At 37.4% G+C, this 24,792-nt stretch overlaps 1 protein-coding gene across 2 annotated transcripts in view; it reads left to right on the top strand.

The window, feature by feature from the left end:
• Positions 1-24,792, top strand: part of ENPP6 (ectonucleotide pyrophosphatase/phosphodiesterase 6) — a 133,162-nt gene that overhangs the window by 34,003 nt on the left and 74,367 nt on the right. For both annotated transcript variants that reach the window (XM_074275047.1, XM_074275046.1), the window contains exon 2: positions 17,182-17,361. In XM_074275047.1, the coding sequence (XP_074131148.1) occupies positions 17,205-17,361 (157 nt within the window). In that variant the 5' untranslated portion in view covers positions 17,182-17,204. The remainder of the gene's footprint in view (positions 1-17,181; positions 17,362-24,792) is intronic.

The raw sequence follows: 24,792 nt of genomic DNA, 5'->3' as shown, positions 1-24,792 counted from the left end.
AGTGTGCTGGGAAAGACAATTGGACTAGAAGGCAGAAGATCTGAATGTCAGTCATGGCTCTGCCACTAATGCTGTGTGACTTTGGACAAATCAATTCCCTTTGCTGGAGCTACGTTTCCATAAAATTGCAACATAAAAATTGGACTAAATTATCTACAACTGGACACCCATCTCCTGTCTCTTTGCATTTGTATAGGCTGTTTTTTTGTTATTGTTGTTGTTGTTTTTTAATTTTATAATTATAAATTTTTTTGACAGTACATATGCGTGAGTAATTTTTTTTATAACATTATCCCTTGTATTCATTTTTCCAAATTTTCCCCTCCCTCCTTTTACTCCCTCCCCTAGATGACAGGCAATCTCATACGTTTTACATGTGTTACAGTATAACCTAGATACAATATATATGTGTAAATACAATTTTCTTGTTGCACGTTAAGTATTAGATTCCGAAGGTATAAATAACCTGGGTAGATAGACAGTAGTGCTAACAATTTACATTCACTTCCTAGTGTTCCTTCTCTGGGTGTAGTTGTTTCTGTCCATCATCGATCAACTGGAAGTGAGTTGGATCTTCTTTATATTGAAGATATCCACTTCCATCAGAATACATTTTCATACAGTATTGTTGTTGAAGTGTATAGTGATCTTCTGGTTCTGTTCATTTCACTCAGCATCAGTTCATGTAAGTCTCTCCAAGCCTCTCTGTATTCCTCCTGTTGGTCATTTCTTACAGAGCAATAATATTCCATAGCCTTCATATACCATAATATACCCAGCCATTCTCCAATTGATGGACATCCATTCATCTTCCAGTTTCTAGCTACTATGAAAAGAGCTGCCACAAACATTTTGGCACATACAGGTCCCTTTCCCCTCTTTAGTATTTCTTTGGGATATAAGCCCAATGGCAGCAATGCTGGATCAAAGGGTATGCACAGTTTGACAACTTTTTGGGCATCGTTCCAAATTGCTCTCCAGAATGGTTGGATTCTTTCACAATTCCCACCAACAATGTATTAGTGTCCAGTTTTCCCACATCCCCTCCAACATTCATCATTATTTGTTCCTGTCATCTTAGCCAATCTGACAGGTGTGTAGTGGTATCTCAGAGTTGTCTTAATTTGCATTTCTCTGATCAGTAGTGATTTGGAACACTCTTTCATGTGAGTGAATATAATTTCAATTTCATCATCTGAGAATTGTATGTTCATATCCTTTGACCATTTATCAATTGGAGAATGGTGTGATTTCTTATAAATTAGGGTCAGTTCTCTATATATTTTGGAAATGAGACCTTTATCAGAACCTTTAACTGTAAAAATATTTTCCCAATTTGTTACTTCCATTCTAATCTTGTTTGCATTAGTATTGTTTGTACAGAAACTTTTTAGTTTGATGTAATCAAAATCTTCTATTTTGTTATCGATAATGATCTCTAGTTCTCCTCTGGTCATAAATTCCTTCCTCCTCCACAAGTCTGAGAGGTAGACTATTCTCTGTTCCTCTAATCTATTTATGATCTCATTCTTTATGCCTAAATCATGCACCCATTTTGATCTTATCTTGGTATATGGTGTTAAGTGTGGATCCATATCTAATTTCTGCCATTGTATAGGCTGTTTGTAATGAACTCTCTCATCCCAGCCAATCAAAATCCTCATGTTCCATTTTTTAAAATGAGGCTTTAAATGTAAAAATATTTCCCCAATTTGTTACGTCCCTTCTAATCTTGTTTGCATTAGTTTTGTTTGTACAAAAGCCTTTTAATTTGATGTAATCAAAATTTTCTATTATGTGATCAATAATGATCTCTAGTTCTCAAAATTCCTTCCTCCTCATCAAGTCCAAGAACTATCCTATGTTCCTCTAATTTATTTATGATCTCATTCTTTATGCCTAAATCATGACCCATTTTGATCTTATCTTGGTATATGGTGTTAAGTGTGGGTCCATGCCTAGTTTCTGCCACACTAATTTCCACTTTTCCTAGCAGTTTTTGTCAAATAATGAATTCTTATCCCAAAAGTTGGGATCTTTGGGTTTGTCAAACACTAGATGCTATAGTTGTACACTATCTTGCCTTGTGAACCTAACCTATTCCACTGATCAACTAGTCTTTCTTAGCCAATACCAAATGGTTTTGGTGACTGCTGCTATATAATATAGTTTTAGATCAGGTCCAGCTAGGCCACCTTCATTTGATTTTTTTTTATTTTTTCATTAATTCCCTTGAAATTCTCAACCTTTTGTTCCTCTATATGAATTTTGTCGTTATTTTTTCTAGGTCATTAAAATAGTTTCTTGGGAGTCTGGTTGGTATAGCACTAAATAAATAGATTAGTTTGGGGAGTATTGTCATCTTTATTATATTCGCTCAGCCTATCCAAGAGCACTGAATGTCTTTCCAATTATTTAAATCTGACTTTATTTTTGTGGCAAGTGTTTTGTAATTTTGCTCATATAATTCCTGACTTTCCTTTGGTAGATAGATTCCCAAATATTTTATACTATCGTCCGTTATTTTGAATGGAATTTCTCTTTGTATCTCTTGTTATTGGATTTTGTTGGTAATGTATAAAAATGCTGAGGATTTATATGGATTTATTTTGTATCCTGCAACTTTGCTAAAGTTCTGAATTATTTCCAATAGCTTTTTAGCAGAATCTTTGGGGTTCTCTAAGTAGACCATCATATCATCTGCCAAGAGTGATAGTTTGGTTTCCTCATTACTTACTCTAATTCCTTTAATCTCTTTCTCAGCTCTTATTGCTGACCTAGCGTTTCTAGTACAATATTGAATAGTAATGGTGATAGTGGGCAACCTTGTTTCACTCCTGATCTTAATGGGAAAGGTTCCAGTTTATTGCTATTACATATGATGTTTGCTGACAGTTTTAAATATATGCTCTTGATTATTTTAAGGAATAGTCCATTTATTCCTATATTCTCAAGTGTTTTTAGTAGGATTGGATATTGGATTTTATCAAGTGCTTTTTCTACATCTATTAAGATGATCATATGGTTTTTGCTAATTTGGTTATTGATATAGTCAGTTATGCTAATAGTTTTCCTAATGTTGAACAAGCCCTATATTCCTTTTATAAATCCTAGTTGGTCATAGTGTATTATCCTGGGAATGATTTTCTGTAATCTTTTTGCTAATATTTTATTTAAGATTTTAGCATTAATATTCATTAGGGAGATTGGTCTATAATTTTCTTTCTCTGTTTTCAACCTACCTGGTTTAAGTATCAGTACCATATCTGTATCATAAAAGGAATTTGGTAGGACTCCTTCAATCCCTATTTTTTCAAATAGTTTATATAGCATTGGGGTTATTTGTTCTTTAAATGTTTGGTAGAATTCACATATAAATCCATCTGGTCCTGGGGATTTTTTCTTAGGGAGTTGGTTAATAACTTGTTCTATTTCTTTTTCTGAAATAGTACTATTAAGACTATTTACTTCTTCCTCTGTTAATCTGAGCAAGCTATATTTTTTAAGGCATTCTTCCATTTCATTTAAGTTATCGAATTTATTGGCATAAAGTTGGCAAAGCAACTCCTAATTATTGTTCTAATTTCCTCTTCATTAGTGGAGATTTCTCCCTTTTCTAAATGTAATTTTTAAATAAGGAAAACTGAGACCCAAAAAGGTAAGTGAATTATACAAAGTTGTATGATCAACACAAAGCAGATCCAGAACTGAATGTCAGGTTTTTCATATTATCTTTTATTTATTTATTTATTTTTTTAAATAGGCTGGGGTTAAGTGACTTGCCTGAGGCCACACAGCTAGGAAGTGTTAAGTGTCTGAGACCATATTTGAACTTGGGTCCTCCTGAATACAGGGCTGGTGCTCTATCCACTGTACCACCTGGCTGCCCCAGAATGTCAGGTTTTTCAAAGCTAGTGATTCCCCACACACACCTACCCATTTATTTCTTCTCCTACCCTTTACTTCCACCAGAAGTAGAATCTTGAGCATATTTTGTATCCAATAAAATGTCTGGTGTTTAGTAGGCTTTAAACACGGGGTAATTGAATTGAATTGTGCTAACTTCCCTCTCAGTTCAAACATTTTATATTCTGAAGTCCTTTACAATTCATATTTGTGCAAAGTCAGACCCTTTCTGGCTCAATAATATTAATTAGTTAACCAGAAGGTTAACTAATAGGTTAGGCACCTATTATGTGCAAAGTTAAGTGGTATAGTATATAGAGTGCCAGACCTGGAGTCAGAAAGACCTCTCTTCATGAGTTCAACTCAACTGGTCCAAGGATATCTCCCTGCTGCTCACATCAGTGAATTTTCAGCAGGGTTGGCAAACCATCAAAACTCAACTACTTACTGGCTGTGTGACCCTGGGCCTGTCAGTAGACTCTGGTTGCCTGTCTTCTCCTCGAAAAATGAGATGAAAGAAATGGCAAACGATTCAACTATCTTTACCAAGAAAACCCCAAATAAGGTCACAAAGAATCAGATACAACTGAAATGACTGAACAACAACAAAATGTATTATGGAAGGTACTGGGCATACAAAGTAAAAAACAGTCCCTCCCCTCAAGGAGCTTCAGTTCTAGATTGTGGATTCAGCAACATAAATGACATCTTGATAGAATTAATTTAACTCTTCCTACATGCTATTCATTTGCTACCTGGAAAAAGTCAGTTAATTTCCTGGGATCTAAGACACCTCTATAAAATGAGAATTCAAAGAAACATGAGAAGATATAGATGAACTGATAGATTAAAATAAGGAAATTGAAGAGAACAATAAACACAACAATTACAGTCTGGTAAATTAAAATAAATATGAACTCTGAGGAATCAAAAATCAAAAAGATGATTCTGGATAACATATGATGAAATATATCTCCTTATTTTAGCTAGAGAAGCAGGAGGCTGCTGGAGCAGAATTAAGTGTACATTGTAAGATACATTTATTGTCTTGACTTTCTCTCCCTCTTTCTTCCTTATTTCTCCCTTATTTCCTTACTTCCTCCTTCCCTCCCTCTCTCCTCTTCCTTCTCTCTCTTCCTTCTCTCTCTCCCTTCTTTTCATCCCTCCCTCCTCTCCTTCTTTCAAGATGTTGGTAGATTTAGAAGAACTATAAACGCTGATTGTAAATTTTTCTTTAAAGTATGCATAATACGATGTTTCTACCAACTCTGTGAAATTATATCTTGCAAGTAGGATTATTCACATCTTATAGGTGGGGAAACTGAGGCACAGATTGGTTAAATCAAATTGTTTAGGGCTACAAAGCTACCAAGCATCAGAACTGGGTCTCTAACCTAGGTTTTTTTGATTCTCCTTTTCCTAAAGGTCTCTCCAGAAAAAATGAGGACATATTAGATTACCTCTAAGGTCCCTTCCAGCTCTAATCTATGATGGTATAACTTGAGATACAGCAGAATGAATCATAAACAACTATTATGGAAGAAATGTGGGATATGATGGAGTGAATGCTACTTTGGAGGCAGAGGGTAATGGTTAGCATTTAAGGTTTGGAAAACACTTTACAAATAGCATCTTATTTTGCCCTCATAACAACCTTGGGAAGTAGGAACTGTCAACTCTCTTTATGGAGAAGGAAATGAAGCATACATAGGTTAAATGATTTACCTAGGGTCACACAACTAGTAAGTGTCTATTTTTTCTTCCTGGACTTAATCTTCCTGACTTCCAGAGCTCTCTCTAGCTGCCTAGTGCTCTCACTTGCTATTATGCTATTGGGTAAGTCCCCAATATAGTAGTGGAACTCAGTTTCATCATCTGTTAAAAAAAAAAAAAAAAAAAAAAAGATTTGGACTAGGTAGTCTCCATGGTCCCATCAAATTCTACATCCATGACCCTGTGAAAGTTTTGACATGTCCATTTGTCCATGAAAGCTAAAAAGCTCTGCCACTCACAAGGCTGTTTTTAGAAGCCATTATAAATGGAAGCCTGAATCTTTGCAATGTATCCATGGTGATGCAAACCTAGCCTTTGATTTGTGTCCTTGGACTGCTTGGGTTTGAATTTATATTTTCATCAAAGATTTTAAGCTATTCATCTCTTCATGAATTCTGCAAGCATCTATTGAGAGGCTATTGTAGGCTGATAAGTACAGGGCTGGAAGAGGAGACAAAAGAAATAGAAAGGATTGTTCCTGGTGCTGGGGATTTACTTGAGGAAACATAACAAATGCATGAAATGACATTTCAAAGCAATGGGACTGAAGGAGCCAAGGAATACAACCCTAATTCTTAGGGAATGTTTCTATGTTGGGAGATAGAGGCAGGGAGTCATCTAAAACAATTGTTCTCAAAGGGAGGTCCAGAGAATCCTGGAAATCTCTGAAATCCTTTCATAAGGTCTAGAAATTCAAATTTTTTTCTTCTAATACGGTATCTATAAATATAAATCACATAACCAAAAATTCCTTGGATAGATCCTAAATTTTTAATAGTATAAAGATATTAAGAACCAAAATTTGAGACAGAGATAAGAGAGTCAGGGAAGAGATCACAAAGCTGGGAGTTTGCAAGTTTGAACCACAACTCTGACATAAGGCAAGTCACTTAACCCCTCTTAATATCAATTTTCTTATTTGTAAAATAATAAGAGTTGACTGTATTGCTTCTAAAATCACTTTAGTTTTAAATCACTGAACATCTCTTGTCTCCTTGTCAGCCTTATGCTGACCGGCCTATAATGGTATCTTAATAAATACTTGCTGAATGAATGAAAGAATAAATGTATGAAAATATAAGCTACGCCCAAGAAGAGTTGAAAGTCTTGTTCATACACAAAAAAAGGGACAGATAAAGTGCTTAGCTCATGTCTGTCTATACCTGCAGACTTCATGGAGAATAGTATGGTAAATTCATATTATCCTTTTCTATTCTGTGGATTACAGGTTTATTTTGTCCAATCCTTGCCCCTCAAATGACCAGAGATTAAAAGCAACTACGAATGCCCAAAGGAAAAATCCTTTTAGAGAAATAGGACATGATTTAAGTCCTGAGCCAAAAGATAAAGCAGAAAGCCATACTAGATCAAGCTAGTGTTAACTAAATTTTAGGGGTCAGATAGAAGGAACAAAAAATGTTTGTTACATTGTTCTATAAAGTTGGAAAAGTCAGTGTGGGTGGAATCAAGGCAAAAACTCTATGCTGAAGAATGTCATCAGTGACCTAGTTTGGCTCATCATCATTTTTGTACCCAAATGTGGTTTGGGGAGTTTTGGTATGCTAAAAAAGCAAGAACTAAGAGGTGGGGAGAGTGAGGTGACTCAGAGCTTTATCCAGGAACTATCTTAGGCTAGAGGTAGAGGACTTATTTCTTACCCATAGTGTTTAGCTCAGCAGCCTGGGCCAAGTCAATGGTAAGCCTCTCCTAAACTTTCCTCCCTATTTTCTCTGATTTGATAATGTGGGTGAATCTTGAGCCAAATCACAGGGGCCCAGTACAGTTGGACCTCTCTGTGCTTGACTCTATTTGACTAAACAGCCTGCCGCAGAGAATATGAGTATTCTTCATTCTCAGAGAGAAGACGCTTAGGATCTCTGTCTCCCCCAACAAAGAGTGCCATTTGACATCCCTTTCTATATCCATAAGTCCTTGTTCTGAGGGATCCTCATTCTTCCCATATTGAATCTTCCCTGTCCCCTATTTCCATATTAGAACTACTAGTAAAAGCTCAGTTCATGAATCTCCTCAATTATTTTAATGTTGCCATGATCTAGGACAGGTTTGATCATGACGGTACCTGCAGGGAATGAGTTTTATCTTACATGTCATTTTCACACAGAAAATGAATGAGAAGATGAACTATCTGGCAGAATACTGCCCTATACTCAGCCCTTCCCCAGAGAAGCTACTTCTAGGAGTAAGAGGGTATAATCTACAAAGCCATGACTCTCAAGATTTTATTGATTTCTTCCTTTCCTCATCTTGATTTTGACTGCCACCATGCCATTCCTGGAAGTTCTCTTATCTTCTATGATCTCGTCACCCTGAAAGATCCTCATGTCCCTACATATGGGCTCTTTCCTCTGGGTGCTTTCTTCCCAGGACTTCCATTTTGAGGAAGCTTTTTCCTCATTGAATTGATCTCAGATAGCTCAAAGGTTCTTAATCTGGAGTCTGAGAACTTGTTTTAAAAATATTTTGCCATCTGTATTTCAATATAATCGGTTCTCTTTGCAATTCTATGTATTTTGTGTTATGCATTTAGACAAGGAATTCATAGGTTTTACTGGATTGCTAAAATGACCCATAACAACAAAAAAGTGGGGAACTTCTGAGTTACATTCATTTAGCACAATATAGTTGAATATGCTTAATAATTTGAGTGGGTGTAGAAGTCCCTAAATTTTGTGTATATTTTTTACTTTCAGGCAGCTTTGGGGTGCCTAACAAACATTACCATGAATCATCAAAAGGAAATATATATGAAATTGCTTTGAAGCAAAAAAAAATGATGCAAATCTTGATGCAAGATTTTATATGATGCAGAGTTTTTATATGATAGAGAGATTCTATGTATGGCCTTCTCAAATGGTATGACTTAATTTTATTCAAATTGAGTGTCATGCTTACAGGACCAATTAAAACCTGCCCCAAAAGACAGCTGAGCTGTTTTGTCTCTAAATTAGCAGAGTCTTTTATGTTCCAGAGTGCAGCTGTTATGTCTGTTATATTTTTGAAAGGAGGTATAGGAATGACCATTGCACTAGAAGATAGATATGGCTTCTAGGACCCATCTTTGTCCTATGTCAGTCTCTGGCTGACCTTAGACAAGGCATTGTCTGGATCTCAGCCACCTAATATAAAAAATGTATAGAATCACACCCCACCTGTCTGCAGTAAATAAAATACCATTTCTTGAAATCCTTCCCAGGATTTCAGAGCCCTAGCTCTCTAGTCACAAGACCAGAGTTCAGATCCTAGCTTTGATGATTGCTACTGTGTCTCCTTGGAAAATCACAGCCTCTTGCTTCGTTTTATCATAAAGAGTCAGTCAGCTAACATTTCTTAGGTATCTACTATGTGTCAAGTATTGTGTTAAGTGCTAGGAATAACCTGACCTCCCAAAAACAAAAACCAGAACTTGCTTTTTTTAAAGAGCTCATGCCTATGGTAGAGAAAAGATGCAAATAACTATGAATTAGCAAAATAGATAGAACATCAATGGAGGTAATCTCAGAGGGAAAGAACTGAGGTTAAGAAGGACTGGGAAACAGAAATTGGAACTTCAGTTCTCACCTTCCTGAAGGAACCCATGGAAACCAGGAGGCAGAGATGAGAAGGAATAGAGTTTTAGGCATAGGGGAGAACTGATGAAAATGCTGGAAGCTGGGAAATAGAATGTTGTGGGGAAGGACCAACAAAGAGACTGGAGGTCACCAGATGGAAGAGTATAGGTATGGTTGAAGGTATAGGAAGATTAGAAAGGCGAGAAGGGTTCAAGTTATAAGGGATTTTAGAGGCCAAAAAGGATGTTATATATGATTCTGAATACAACTGGAAGTTATTAATGTAGAGGTGGAACTCTGGAATACTTTTGATTACATCAAATTAAAAAGCTTTTGCATAAACAAAACTAATGCAAACAAGATTAGAAGGGAAGTAACAAATTGGGAAAACATTTTTACAGTTAAAGGTTCTGATAAAGGCCTCATCTCCAAAATATACAGAGAATTGACTTTAATTTATAAGAAATCAAGACATTCTCCAATTGGTAAATGGTCAAAGGATATGAACAGACAATTTTCAGATGATGAAATTGAAACTATTTCCACTCATATGAAAAAGTGTTCCAAATCACTACTGATCAGAGAAATGCAAATTAAGACAACTCTGAGACACCACTACACACCTGTCAGATTGGCTAAGATGACAGGAACAAATAATGATGAATGTTGGAGGGGATGTGGGAAAACTAGGACACTGATACATTGTTGGTGGAGTTGTGAAAGAATCCGGCCATTCTGGAGAGCAATCTGGAATTATGCCAAAAAAGTTATCAAACTGTGCATATCCTTTGATCCAGCATTGCTGCTTTTGGGCTTATATCCCAAAGAAATACTGAGGAGGGGAAAGGGACCTGTATGTGCCAAAATGTTTGTGGCAGCTTTTTTTGAAACAAACAAACTCACAGACTTCAGATTAAGAACTTCTGATTACTTGAGTATTACTTGGAATACTTGAAATAAGGTGTTAACACAGTGGAATTGATGAAATGACAGTTCTCTAGTTTACATATATACTTACTACTTAGTATAGTGTTGTAATGGTTCTCTAGTTCAGTATGCTATAATGATATAATTACAATAAGGTATATAAGGGCTAAGAAGACTAGAAGATAGACATTCTATCTTTGACCAGCCTCATGATGGCTCTCATGCCTCCTGCACTAAGATCAAGACTGGGCCAGAATAAAGAATCTAGATTCCATTCTCATGGTGTCTATCAAGCTGAGACCAAGGCTGGTCTGAAGGACCTCCAGAAAGCTAGCCCGGACATTATAGTTGGGTATAGAAAAGAAGGAGTGAGGATCCTGGACAGAGCTCTAGGGAATTACCATGGTTAGCAGATATATCAATGTTGAATCAGAAGTTCTTAATCTGAAGTCTGTGAGCTTATTTGTTTTTAAAATATATTGATAACTATTTCAATATAATTAGTTTCATTTGTAATTCTATTTTATTTTATGCCTTTAAAAATATGGTTGTGAAAAGGGTTTCAGAGGCTTTACAAGACTGATACCAACAAAGTTAAGAATTCCTAGTACTAAGTAACAGAAAAGGAGAGATTCATGAGAAGAAGAGAGTAATTTCCAAATAAGTATGGGAGATATCTATTCTGGAACTCATCCTCTTTCATCTTGGGATACAGGGGATAGAAAGGCTGGGCCTAGAGTTAGGAAGATTCGTCTTCCAGAGTTCAATTGTGGCCTCAGATACTTTTTAGCTATGTGACCCTAGGAAAGTCATTTAACCCTGTTTGCCTCAGTTTCCTCATTTGTAAAATAAGCTGGAGGTCAAACCACTCTAATATCTGCCAAGAAAACCCCAAATGGGGTCACAAAGAGTTGGACATGACTGAAAAATGACTAAACGATAACATCATCACCCTACCTGGCCCTGATTGTAAAGTTTGATAAAATTGCTAGAAGGTGGGCATGTCTGTGCCAGAGTCCTAGAATGAGATTTAGTCAGACTAGACCATCAACTAAGGACCTGTCTGGGGCAAACTCAGGAAGAGTCCCAGACAAGTTAAAGCAGATAAGAAAGAGTCAGATAGCTCCCATGTGAATGTACCAGAAGCTGGGGCACTTCTTTCTTTGATTCTTTTTTTTATCCTCCTACTGCCACTTTTATTCAGAAGACAAGAGAGTTGAGGAAATAACTGGATCAGGTTGCATACACAGGCTGTGGGGCTCAGCATATTCATGAGAAGAAAAAACATCCCAGCAAGAGGAGAAGGATTCTAAAGAGACAGGGAGCCTGTGAGCAAATTCCTCCTGCTGCCTTCCACAAAGGCCTGCTCTTTCTCAGAACAAAAGGAAGCCATTGGGGATTAAGGCTGCATCTGTGAGGAGGGGCTGACAGGGGAAGCCCTACAATTTAAGTGCTAGGCTGAGTGATTCTCTGAAGAGTCCTTGGTAAATACTGGCCATCTTGTCACTGAGTAGCTATTTTACTTATGAAGGCCTAAGGGGAGGAGAATGAAGATCTTAGAATCTGTCTTCAGAGACAACTCATACAAGAAAACAGCAACAGTTCAAGTGAACCTCCATTCTCAGACCTTACTTACAGTTTTAGGGAAGCCAAGATCTTGTGAGATCTAGAATAAATTACTTCCGTATGCTGTTACTAGACAGCCTGCTATAGTAGAAAAGATGCTAGATTCAGTCAGGAAAACCTGGATTTGTGTCTTAGTTCTTACATTTAATGTCTATAAGACTCTGCAAATAGAACATTTCTACTTCAAGGCTTTTATATCTTACATATTTTCTGTGTGGTAAAATTAAGGCTGTCCTGTGCCCAATATATATTTGGTACCTCAAGTACTTTTATAGGGATACTTATTTTAGGAAACTAGACTTGAGCTATACCAGAAGGACTCTAGATTTTCTTTGAACACTTGGAATAATAACTTAAAAAAAAATTCTTCCTTGAGTCTCAGTTTCTACATCTGCAAAAGGAGATAGTCTCAAAGGTTTTTTAAGCTCTCCCTCTCTGTATTTCTGTGTGTGTGTGTGTGTGTGTGTGTGTGTGTGTGTGTGTGTGTGTGTGTGTGTGTGTGTATGTGGGTATTCTCTCTGTCTATATATATGTACATGAAATTCTCAGCCTCAATTTCCTCATTTGTCAAATGAGGATAGTAAATTTTGTACTACTTTCTACAAAGTGTGTTTATACACACACACACACACACACACACACACATATAAATTATATTTTGTGAATCCTAAAAGATTTTTAAGCCAGAGATGAGCTGGTACCAATTAAGACCATGGTTAAATTATCAGTGTGAGCATTTACACACCAGGAATCAGCAACTACTACAAAACAAATGTCAATTTCTGGACTTAAGAAAATCATAATAATGCAGATTAAGCTTGAGAGAGTGTGTGTGTGAGTATACATCAGTTTTGTTGTTTTTGTCTTTCTGGAGAGCCAAGACCAGAGATTTGGTAATGATAGGCTAATAATAATTAGTAAGAATAATTGGCATTTATATAGCCCCTTAAGGTTTACAAAATGTTTTCCCTCTATCATTTCATTTGAGTCTCACAGTATACCTGGTTTTTGCTGTCCCACAATGCGTAAAATCAGATGAGATACTGTAGTTAGAGGGTTGGCCTCCAAGTTGGGAAGACCTGACTTTAAGTGTAGACTCTCAAAGACATTTGATTGCAATGTCTCTAGACAACTCACTTACCCTTTCAGTGCACTAGGCAGTTCTCTGAGAATAGGTGCTTCTATTTATTTTAAAGAAATTTTGACACTGAGAGCCCTTTAAAGGAAGAAACTGAAAAGTCCACCATGCATTTAAGGCAACACCATCCGAATTCCATTATGGAATCTTAGAATCACACAATATTCAACCAACACTCAACTATAGCATTTAGGAATGCAGCCAATCAGATTAAAATGTAATTGGAAAATGTTTAAAAAAACAGATAAAAATACAATAGAACATACATAAGGCTAATACATGGATTTCTAGGTCAACATGGGGCCTGAAGAGAGTCTTATGTACAGTTTAGTGGTCATTATTTCTATTTGGGTTTAACATCATTGACAATCCAAACCCTTCAATTTATAAAGGAGAAAACTTAGGCCCAGGAAACAGAAATGTCCTAAAATCCCACAGCTAGTTAGTGATAGAATTGGGATTCCTGACTCCAAGTTTGGGGCTCTTTTCATTATGGTAGGCTACTCCAAGAATGAGGAATACCATTGTCATCATCAGCGCCATCATCACTGGCATTTACAATTGCTTTTTAAGTTTTCAGAGTTACTTTACATATATTATCTCTAAAGGCTTTGTACCAAGACCCTTCAGAACTTTTAGACTATTATAGACTTTATTTGATTCAATTTGTGGGTCTTACTTCAAGAGGGTCAATTATTTATTTCTGGCTTTTTGCTTCTAGCTGGAGCTGATCCAAAAAAATCTCCTAATATTTTCATGGTTAGGTTTCCCCCAAATAATAGCTAATAATATAGGGCTTTAAGGTTTGCAAAGATCTTTACAAATATTATCTTGTGCAACCTTAGTGAAGAGAACTAGATAAGGAATATCTCAATGAAATTAGGTTTAATTGAGGTCTAGTGGCAGGTTCCCAGGGTACAGGGAATCAAATAGAGCTCCCCTGCAACATCTTTGGATTCAGCGCAAGGATACAGAGTTAAATGAAGTCTAGTAGCAACATAAAGGAATTTACAGACCTGAAAACTTAGATTGATAAAGAGGTTTATTATGGGGTTTGGAAGTAAGGTTAAAAGGTAGAGAGACACCGGTTCCAGGGCTGGCACCCAGTGGGCAGAAACCCTTCATATGGCCAGCTTAAGGATGCCATATTTGGGCCTCCTGCAAAGAGTGGGCTCCAGCTTTCCCCTTTTATCTGAAGTGGAGTCCCAGGTTGGCTTGAGCTTCAGCCAGGGTTAGAATTTGAATAGGATTCAATGGATTTTTAGATAAGGAGGAAGTTGTTTGTGCTTGGGGCGGGGGTTGGGAAACCTGAGCAGATCATTAGAATAGGGGCTGGGACAGCCCCAGTTAGCTCAGATTCATGGGGGCTGGTAGAGCCCAGATATCTCCCATTAGAATTCATGGGGGTTCTTTTGACCAGGATTTGTGAATCAAAGGTCAACCATGGGGGTTGGAAATCAGAAAGGAATCTTAACCCACATCATTAGGATGTAGTTATCTCATGTAGTTTTATCTCATGTAGCTCTTAGGAGCACAATGCACTTCGAAACCCCCTTACCCTTTTAGAAGGTATGATCCTTGGATTTGTAATTTCCCATAAGACAAGTCAACAAATATTTGTTAATGTGTCATGGTACTAGAAAGACAAAGAAAGACAAAAACAGGCTCTTCCCTCAAAGACCTCATTCCCCTTTTAGTGAGCAGATGGCATGTGAACACATGTTCATACAAGATATATACAGGACAAGTAGGAAATAATCTCAGAGGGAAGGCACTAGCAATGATTAGGTATGGGAAGAGAGGGAAGACTTCTTATAGAAGGCTGGATTGAGTTGAGAACTAAGGAAGCCAGAAGGAGGGGAGAGCATTCTTCCCATATGGAACAGCTAATTAAAAGATATGAAAAAAAAAGATATGGAGATCAGAGATGATGTATTAAGAAAGCTAGCATCAATGGATCAAAATATTTGTAGAAGATCCTTTTCAGTTCTAAATCTATGGTATTCTATAAACCCATGACTACCAATATTGCTGTTTGTATAATAGTAAGTATACTACCCTGGCCTTGGAGTCAGACTTTAGGCTGCCTCAGATACTAGCTCCTGTATGACTGCAAATAAATACTTCTTGAGCCTCCATTTGCTCATCTGTGAAATGGGGACATTTTTGCTTGCACAGTATACTCACCTCATCTCCAATCAACAATGAGTTAGACATTTTTGCATATGACTATAAATTGTTTTGATTTCTTTATCTAAAAACTGTCTATGTTCAACCATAAGAAAATAATTCTTACAGATTTTACAAAGTTGATATACATATGTATACATATATATCAACTTTGTAAAATATATATATGTCATTTATCTATAAATTTCTATATATAAATTTCCCCCAAAATTTTCTGATTTCCTTCTGAGCTTGGCTACATTTATCTTATTTATACAAACCCTTTCTAATTTAATGTAATTAAAATTATTCATTTTCCACCAGACTCTGTTCACTATCTCTTACTTATTCATAATGTGTTCACTTATCCATAAGTCTGATAAAGCAATATGTTCCACATTCAAGTTTTCTTATATCTTTCTTTATATCTAGATCATGTACACACTTTTTGACCCTATCTTGATAAATGGCATAAGATTTTGGTCTATGCTATATTGCCCCAACTCCCCCATCCCCTTTGCAATTTAGTTCCTTGGGGTCCAGGTGAATCTCTGTCTCTGTTTCTCACTCACTTCATAATTCTTGAACTTTAGTTTATTCCAGAATAGCAGCAGAGTAGAACTGTGTCCTGAAGGAATGAAGAACCATGCAATTGTAAAGTTTTCCAAAGCACTTTCCACACACCTAATATATGGCAAGTGAGTGGGTTTACTGTGCAATTATCAATGTCCCCATTTTATAGATGAGCAAATAGAGGTTCAAGAGATGTTTGTCTGCAGTCACATAACTAGCAACTATCTGAGGATGGCCTGAAGTCTGATTGCAAGCCCAGGGCAGTGTTTTCATATTACACAAATAGCAGCAATATTGGTAGAATTGAAAGGAACCTTATAGACTTCTCTCCTTTGTTTATTAGATAAAGAAAAGGATTTTCATAAAGGTTAATGCCAAGGTCACACAGACACCAGATGTAGGAGTAGGATTCAAACAGGGCTCTGGAGCATCCAGCATTCTGTCTGCTGTAGACCATAACTTCAGAAGATGATTTCAGAATGACCTAAATGTCTTAGATCAAGGAGGATAATTTTTTATAGTACTTTTGCCCAGATTGTTATTTCTTTTCCCTCCCATCTCCTTTTTTAAAAAGAAAAAAGAAAATAAATGAAGAGAAAGAAAGAAAAACTTTGATTAAACATAGTCCAAGAATTTGAGCCTGGTGCCAAATGACTGCCCAAAACGGAAGCTGTGTTTGAGGGCCTTGCCAATGTTAGTGTTATTCTTCCTTGAAGGATATGATGGGTTTACCCCAAAATTAAACATTTAAGTGGAATGTCTTAATAAAGTCCATGTGCTTTATTGATGGATACCTATATTACTTCTCTATAGGATCTGCCTGAGGCCCTGTAGAGCCAACATTCACTTTGGTATTGGAATCCATCTTCCCAATTCATTTCTTTTGCTTAGTTTTTTAAAATTTCAATCTATTCCTTTTCATCCATTTTCATTCAACAGCTCAAACTATCATAGATTTTCATGTCATAAGCTCCCCAAAAGGCAGCACCTCTGAGGAAGAAAGAACAGATTTGATAAGGTCTTAGAGGCTATGTAGGTTAGAAGTGACAGTAAGGGAATGGGAAAGGATTGGGAAAATCCCCAACAATATCACTGCTCACATCGTTTCACATTCAGACCTTAGTCTTTGTTCAGAGGTGAATTTTTGGATACTCTGTTCCCTGTTGTAATTAAAATAGCCTTGCACCTGGCCTGTGTCCCACATTCAGTAACTCAAACTTTACTGTATTAGAAGGGAAGGGTGAGACAGAGCACTAAATTTTTTTTTTTTTTTTGTCCCTGAGGCTGGGGTTAAGTGACTTGCCCAGGGTCACCTAGCTAGGAAGTGTTAAGTGTCTGAGACCAGATTTGAACTCGGGTCCTCCTGACTTCAGGGCTGGTGCTCTATCCACTGTGCCACCTAGCTGCCCCAACAGAGCACTAAACAGATAAAAAAGTTGATGACCTTTCCAGTTCTGAATGAATGAGAAGCTAATGGTCCTATGTATTTTTGAAACACAGGTCGCCATTGTGACGTCCATCAGATGACTGGGAACTACATGTGGGATCCTAATACAAACAAATCATTTGACATTGGGATCAACAAAGACAGCTTGATGCCTCTCTGGTGGAATGGATCAGAGCCATTGTGGATCACCATGACCAAGGCAAGAAGAAATGTATCTATGTATTACTGGCCAGGTTAGTGTCTTAAAATCCTTCTGTCCCACCAAATGACCAGATCCATTTTTGGCCAATGCATAGATTGTGAAAGTAGAACTTCAAAAGTCAAAGTCTTACAGGAAAACCAAGTAATGGTATGGTCAACATGCTCTAAGACAGATGAATGATATGGTGGATAGTATACGGGAAATAAGAAGAAAGACCTGAGTTCAAATCTTGTTTCAGATATTTATTAGCTGTGTGAGCCTGGACAAGTCATTCTCTCTGTTTCCTTATCTGTAAAATGAGGTTAATGATTGACTGTTACACGACTGTTACAAGGAGCAAATAAACAACTATGTAAAGCACTTTGCAAACCTTCAAATGCTATCTAAATGTCAATTATTACTCACCTCAACTTTGTGAGGTAGTACAAGCATTAATCCCCATTTTATAGATGAGAAAGCTAAGGCTTAGATGGGTGATTTGCCCATGATCACTTCTCTAATTAATGATTGACCTGAGATTTGAACTTAAGTCTTTTCAATCTAAGACTCTTTCCAGTGTGTCATCCCACTTCATTTCTTTGATGGAAAAGAAATGATGTTATGGTCGCTAAATAATCTAAAACCAAGTATGGTGTGAGTTGAATTCAGATGATCTGAATTTGAGTCCCAGTTTTGACAAATCCTAACAGGATGACTGGATAAATGCCTTCATCACAATCATAGGGTCAACTTCTTCCCAGAATTTAGAGCTTGCAGAGACCTTAGATATCGCCTAGTCCAACCCTGTCATTTTCAAAGATGAAGAAACTGCTCAACATCCCCAGACCTCAGTTTTTCTCTATGCAAAATAAAGAGATTGTTTTAGATGACCTCTAGATGGTCCTTTTCACCTCTAATTTTTATCCTATGATAAAAATGATCATTCAGTATTGTTTCTTCCAATCCTTCATGAAAAAGGAAAGGGACTAAGCATTTATTAAGTATGTATCAGCCTACTTCATAAATATTATTTCATTTGATCATCAACTCTAGAAGATGAGTACGATTAAGATTCCTCTTCTACAAAAGAGGAAGCTGAAGTAGCCAAAGGTTAAGTGCTTACTTAGGATCATACAGAGAGGCCGTGTCTGAGGCTGAATTTGAACTTAGATCCTCCTGATTCTGGGATCAGAATTCTCTGTGCTGGATACTCTGGCTCAGAACAGCCTGTGCAGCAGTGGAAATGGTGCAGCAGAGCTTCACCAGGACATCATTAACACCTTCCTTTCTCATTGTTTGTAGTTCAGTGATTAATGGCCATACATTGCCCCTTTCCCCCTCAGCCAATAATGCAGAGACTGTTCATTCATCTCTTGGAGATTAAGAGAGATGTACCTCACTGAGCTGATCAAATGGGATAATTGTAAAGTGGTGACTGGCACCTAGTAAGCACTATATAAGTGCTGCTATTAGCTATTATTATTATTATCATTATTATTAACTACCTCACAGAATTGTTGGGAGGATCAAAAGAGATATTAATTATAAAATGTTTAGCACAATGTCTGGCATATGGTAACTGCTATATAAATGTTAGCTATTATTTTTATATTCCTGGTAGTAATGTCTCTCTAAATGAGGCTCAAGGTCTCAGTAGCATTTTAGGGAGCTGAGTCATATTGAGAGTACCTTAAAACCCTCAGATGTTTTTCAGAACCATACCAAATAAATTAGTAGAGTCAGAAATAAAATCATGCGTCTGCTCCAGAAAATCAGGCTGGGGCATCTCTCTTAATGCCACTAGATCATTTTTCTTCTTCTCCATCTCTTCCTTCCCCCACTCTCCAGAAGACATTTTGCAGGCCTTTCTGCAAGGTCTGGAACATTTTCATGACCCCAGTAAGTTGTGTTATGACACTCTGGGTCCCTCCATTAAGTCAATATTTAGAAACACAATTTAGAAATGGCAACAGTTCAAGTCTTCCTATCAGATAGACAAAGCAGCAGTTTGACAGAGGACTCTGTGGAGAAGAGGGCCCAAGCCCCCACCCCAGCCTGGCCCACCCTAGCAGAAATCTAATATTGTAAACATCACCTCCTCAACTGGTGCCACTGGGTTGGAGGAAATAATCAGTGACTTCCCTCCAGTCTCCACTACTTACCCCACGAAAATAAGCACATGCCCATAAAGAAATCATAGGCTTTGAGAGTAGGAAAGGACCTCAGGGACCATCTAATTCCATCCATATACCAAAGAAATCCCCACTAGAAGATGCTAGCCAAGTGACCTTTAAGCCTTTGCTTACAAGGCTTCAGGAGTGTATCAGGTGTTCAGGGGGACTATCTATGCTGTGAGGGCTTGCCAAGCCCTTTTCAGGGCTGCTCGTCCACCTTTCATGTCTTCCTGGCAGCCAACTCTCACCTGTGGCTCCAAGAAGCCGTAGCATATGCAGTGGCCACATGCTGGTAAACTGTTTCAGTAGATGGGCTAAACCAGTCCCTGAGTTGAGAGTACCTGAAAAGTTTCAAACCTTTTGATAACCCAAGCATCAGAAGACTTCCCCCAGGAAGATGAGAACAATTTATTCCAGTGGCTATGAAGGCAGCTGAAGCAGGTGCTACAGACCTCAAAGAGACCAAGGACAACCACTGCAGTCATTTCAGGTCATTGCCCATCTTCTTGACTTTGTCTTGCTACAACACTTCAACTATTCTGGAAGAGCAAGTGAGACTGACAACTGTGCAACTCTGCCTCATTTAAATTCAATTTGGGCCCAAGTCAAGACACTCCACAATATCATTAAACCTCAATAAAAACAAAATGTGAACAACAAAGGACTCCAATGCTCCTGAGGAAGCTCACTCTAGTTTTTGGATATCTTCATTTACATCCATTGCTTCTGTTTCAGTCTTAATGGGGCCAAATGGAACAAATCTAAAATCTCATTTCTACAACAACCAATCCAAGTTTAAATGGTTGAAGGCATTTTCAAGTCATATTCATCTTGTTCATTTAGCTAAATAAAATGAGACCAGTTCCTTTAACTAATCCTACTATAGTACTCAGCCTCTTTCACCATGCTTTCCTCTGGATATTGCCACCTTTATCCACATCCTTTTTAGAACATAGTGCTCAGAATTGAACCCATTCTCCAGATAAGGTCTAACAAGACTACATAGTACAGTGGGACAGTTATTTTGATATTCAGAGGACAATTAGGTGACACAATAGATAGTGCCAGGCCTAGAATCTGGAAAATCTGAGTTAAAAATACAGTCTCAGACATTTACTACCTATACATGATCCTGAGCAAGTCACCTAAGTTTTCTTTACCTCAGTGTCCACATTTGTAAATAATTTGCCCCTAACTCCTAGGATTATTGTAACAAATAAGATCATAATTATAAACCTCTTAGCACAGTGTCTGGCACGTAGTAAGCATTAGATAAATGTTATCCTTCAGTAGCAGGAGTAGTAATATATTCCTAGAAATGATGCCCAACTTTGCATTAGCATTGCAGAGTGCTGATTCATTCTGAGATATTTTTCACAACATCTTCTAACTAAGCCTCCCCCATTTCTTATTTATGCAGTATAAATAAATTAGGATTCTCAGAAAGAAAATCAGGCAATCACTCAATTCAAACCATCTGGTTGGACAAGGTTACTCTATGCAATGGGCTAAATGATGAGTATTAAAAGATGAAAAGGACATACATAGTTTTTGACCTTAAAAACTGGCAAAGTGTCTGCCCTCAGGAATCTTATAGTCTAGGGCCCAGTTCTTTCAACTGAGGTTTGTGGCCCTATATGGATTTCTTGTAATTGAATGTGAGGATTGCAAAATTATGATCATCATCAACAAATGTTTGGTTTGCATACTTATTTTATATCTTTATATACCTAGGGTCACGTAAAAATTTCTCAGGTGAAAAGGGGTGAGTGAATAAAGGTCCTGGGCAGGAGACAAGGACAAGTTCACAAGTTATAACATGATATAGAAAAGATCAAATAGAAATAGTACCTGATTCAATTTATAAAAATTATAAAGATTTATAAATATTATAAAGTTTCCAAATCATGTGTTAATTCATTTAATTCTCAAAACAATCCTGAGAAATAGATGCTTTTGCAGAAACTGAGCCTGAGAGGTTGAGTAACTTTCCCAGGGAAAATGCCAGGCATTTGATTTGGCAGGATTTGGACACAAGTCTTCATGATTTCAAGCTCTGTGCTCATCTAACCACTTTGAGAAAGTGATTTCATCAGATTTGGGCTAAATCTACAGTAAGCAGATGTATGTAGTTTAATTTGGCATCTGTATGGAGGCAAGGACCAGACTAGTTAAGAGGCTATTAGATTAGTTCTGGTGAAAGGTGTTGTGAATGGAAACTGAATGAATTGGGGGTTATGAAAAGAAAAGAAACAAAGGAAAATGTTTCCAAGATTTTAAACCCAAATCATTGAAAGAGTGATTGAAATATTGCCAGAGATTATAAGATCATAGAGGTAGAAGGATATCAGAGAAACAATATATTGGTTATTGGATAATCTCAATCCAAATACAGGGTGGTCTTTGGGGATTATTCATTATTTGGGGAATTCAGATCCCTTTTTATTTTAATTGAGAATATATAGATATATATGTGTGTGTGTGTGTGTGTATGTATATGTATATATTTATATATCTATATCTATACACACTGAAGAGTGACAGCCTCGACAGCTTTTGGCCTTGAATTTCAAGCACAAATCTCTGCTCTTGGATAATTTCCTTTTGGTTAATAATTCTTCAATCAGGGAGGGATCAAGAGTGCCTTTCTTTATCTCCATCATTTTTTGCTTTACCTCATAGCAAATTCCATAGACTGGGTTGAAGAAGGCAGAACTGGCTGCTTCCAGAATGACCTACCCAAATTAAATTGGAGAATTTAAATGTAGCTGGAGTGGAACAAGCCCCAGATTTGAAGTTAGAAAAATCAGGGTTCAAATCTCAGCTCTTCTTCTTCTTGCTATGTGATCTGGAATAAGACATTTCCCCTCTTCTCAATGTCCTCATCTATAAAATGATGGGGTTTGATTAAATGATCCCTAAAGTCCCTTCTAGCTCTAAATCTTCTGATACAATGAATGTCTCTTTTGTGCTAACTGCATTGGCCAGCAGATGCTTCTGTTCCCTTCCCTGGCAGCTCCTGGGTCTTTATTCTTGGCCTGTGACTCCGTTTCCAGGAATGGGGGAAGCTGGCCAGGAAACATACTGATTAACATGACTATAGCACATGGGGTCAGACTGCTACCACAAATCAAGCCCAGTAGATCCTTATGATGCCAGGACTCTGGCCAAAAAGCCCTTTTGGGCACCAGTCCACTGTTACTCCTTCTGCTTGCTTCCTCCTTTTAGGTTATCTAAGGCCAGTCATATTTCTTAGATACTCAATTTCTAGAGATTCAAGAGAGAGCAAGGGGTAAAGGGTAAAGCTTTGGGTTTTCCATTTCATATTTCATTTTTTGCTTTTATCTGAAGAATTTACTTCCTTAGTCCCTGGGAAATGATAAAGACTTCCTTTGTAAAGAGGTAGCATTTTATAGTAGAAAGAAGCACTTAGGTCTATAAATTTAGAGCTTGAAGTGACCTTTAAGACCATTGAATCCAACTCCATCATTTTAAGAAGGGGAAACCGAGATTCAGAGAGAGCAAATGATTTACGGTTATAGATTTAGAGGTAAAAGGGGACCTCAAAGTCTTATTACAATTCTCATTTTACAAATGAGGACATGAAAGCTGAGATTACATTATTTTCTTTTAAAATTATTTTTAAAAATTATCGTGATTGCATTTTTTCTTCACCTTTATTCACTGAGAGAGAAGGAGGGAGGAAGGAAGGAAGGAGTGTATAGCTATAAGAAGGAAGGAGTGTATAAGTATAGGAAGGAAGGAAGGAGTATATAGGTATAGGAAGGAAGGAGTATATAGGTATAGGAAGGAAGGAAGGAAGGAAGGAAGGAAGGAAGGAAGGAAGGAAGGAAGGAAGGAAGGAAGGTAGGGCAATAACAAATTCTTTCATCATAAGCTAGGCATGAGTTTTCAAGGGGTCACTGATAGGGTTTCCAGAGAGATCCAAGGCCTCTCCTCTAAAAAAAATGTTTCCCACTTCTGGGGCCACCTTTTAACCTTGACAGGACATGGGGAACAGCTCATCATGGAGATAATTGAGAGATTTGAGGGATGTACAGAAGGTCCTTAGAAGCCTCATTAAAGCTTGTTCTTCCTCCCCCAACCCATTCCAGATTCTGATATAGGGTGGTCTGCAGGCAATTACAGCACTTTCATGGCACAGCTCAGTATTCCCAGGAGTGAACATCCTAAATAAATGCACCACCCAATCAAAGAAAGGTTTAGTCGAAGCTATTCTTTGACAGGGGTTTTTATGTTTGTTTTGTTTTTGGTGTCATATACTCCTTTGTCAGTCTGGTAAAATCTATGCCCTTTTCAGAATAATTTTTAATGCAGAAAATAAATAGAATTATATAGAAAACTAATTATACTTAAAGAAAGGAAAGTTGGGAAGGCAGTTTGAGAAAAGATCATCTAGAAAATGAGGGGATTGTACCAGATGACCTTCAAGGTGTCTTCTAGATCAAAATCTAGGATCCTGTAATTCAGGGTAAAATAAACATGCTTTTCCCAGAAGTTTAACAGCGTAATCCATATACAATAATATTTAAAGAAACAGGAATTAAAACTCAAATTGCCTTTACCAAAAAACCCTCTCTTACATGGTACAATGAACCCAGCAAAAGATGGGCCAATACAACAATGGAACACCATGCTTCTTTACTTGGCATTCTTTACTCTTCTGAACCAGAGGTAGAGGGAACCATCACAGTTCATTCCCAGTGGGCAGCCCTATTTGTGTTCCTCTACCCCTATACTTATTTATTATACTGCCATCTTTTGGTTCAATGTGCTGACATTTTGTAAACTTATCTGTCCTATGTCTCATTTCATGAGCCTCCTCATTCAACTAATTTTGCTGACATTTTGTAAACTTTACCCTTATCTTCCTTCACACTAACCTATCCTGTGTCTCATTTCAATAAGAACTTCCTAGGACTAATCTGTTCAACTAACTTGAGCCAAGGTATAAATGATCAAAAGTACCAGTGTATTATCTCTCCCAACCAACTAGTTGGAGTTTGACAGATTTAAATTCGCTCCTATATTGCTCTTCTGCCATCTTTTGACTCAGTGACTTGACATTTTGTAAACCCTACTTTTTTTCCCCCTCAGTACTTACCTGCTATCCTTTGTCTCATTCCATAGGAGCCTCCTAGAACTAAGCCGATCAACTAATTTATGCAAAGATGTTAATGGCTGATAATGGCAAACATGTTACCTCTCAGAAGTAACCAGCTGGAGCCTTCCATTTCTATTATGACTTTTGGTTGGCTCCTAGGAGGCACCCCATGCCCTCCCTAAGA

The sequence above is a fragment of the Sminthopsis crassicaudata genome, chromosome 6 (genome assembly GCF_048593235.1).
Source record: "Sminthopsis crassicaudata isolate SCR6 chromosome 6, ASM4859323v1, whole genome shotgun sequence".
In the NCBI taxonomy this organism is placed as follows: domain Eukaryota; kingdom Metazoa; phylum Chordata; class Mammalia; order Dasyuromorphia; family Dasyuridae; genus Sminthopsis; species Sminthopsis crassicaudata.
The sequence above is the reverse complement of the archived record's forward strand: the minus strand, read 5'-3'. Positions and strand labels throughout refer to the sequence as shown.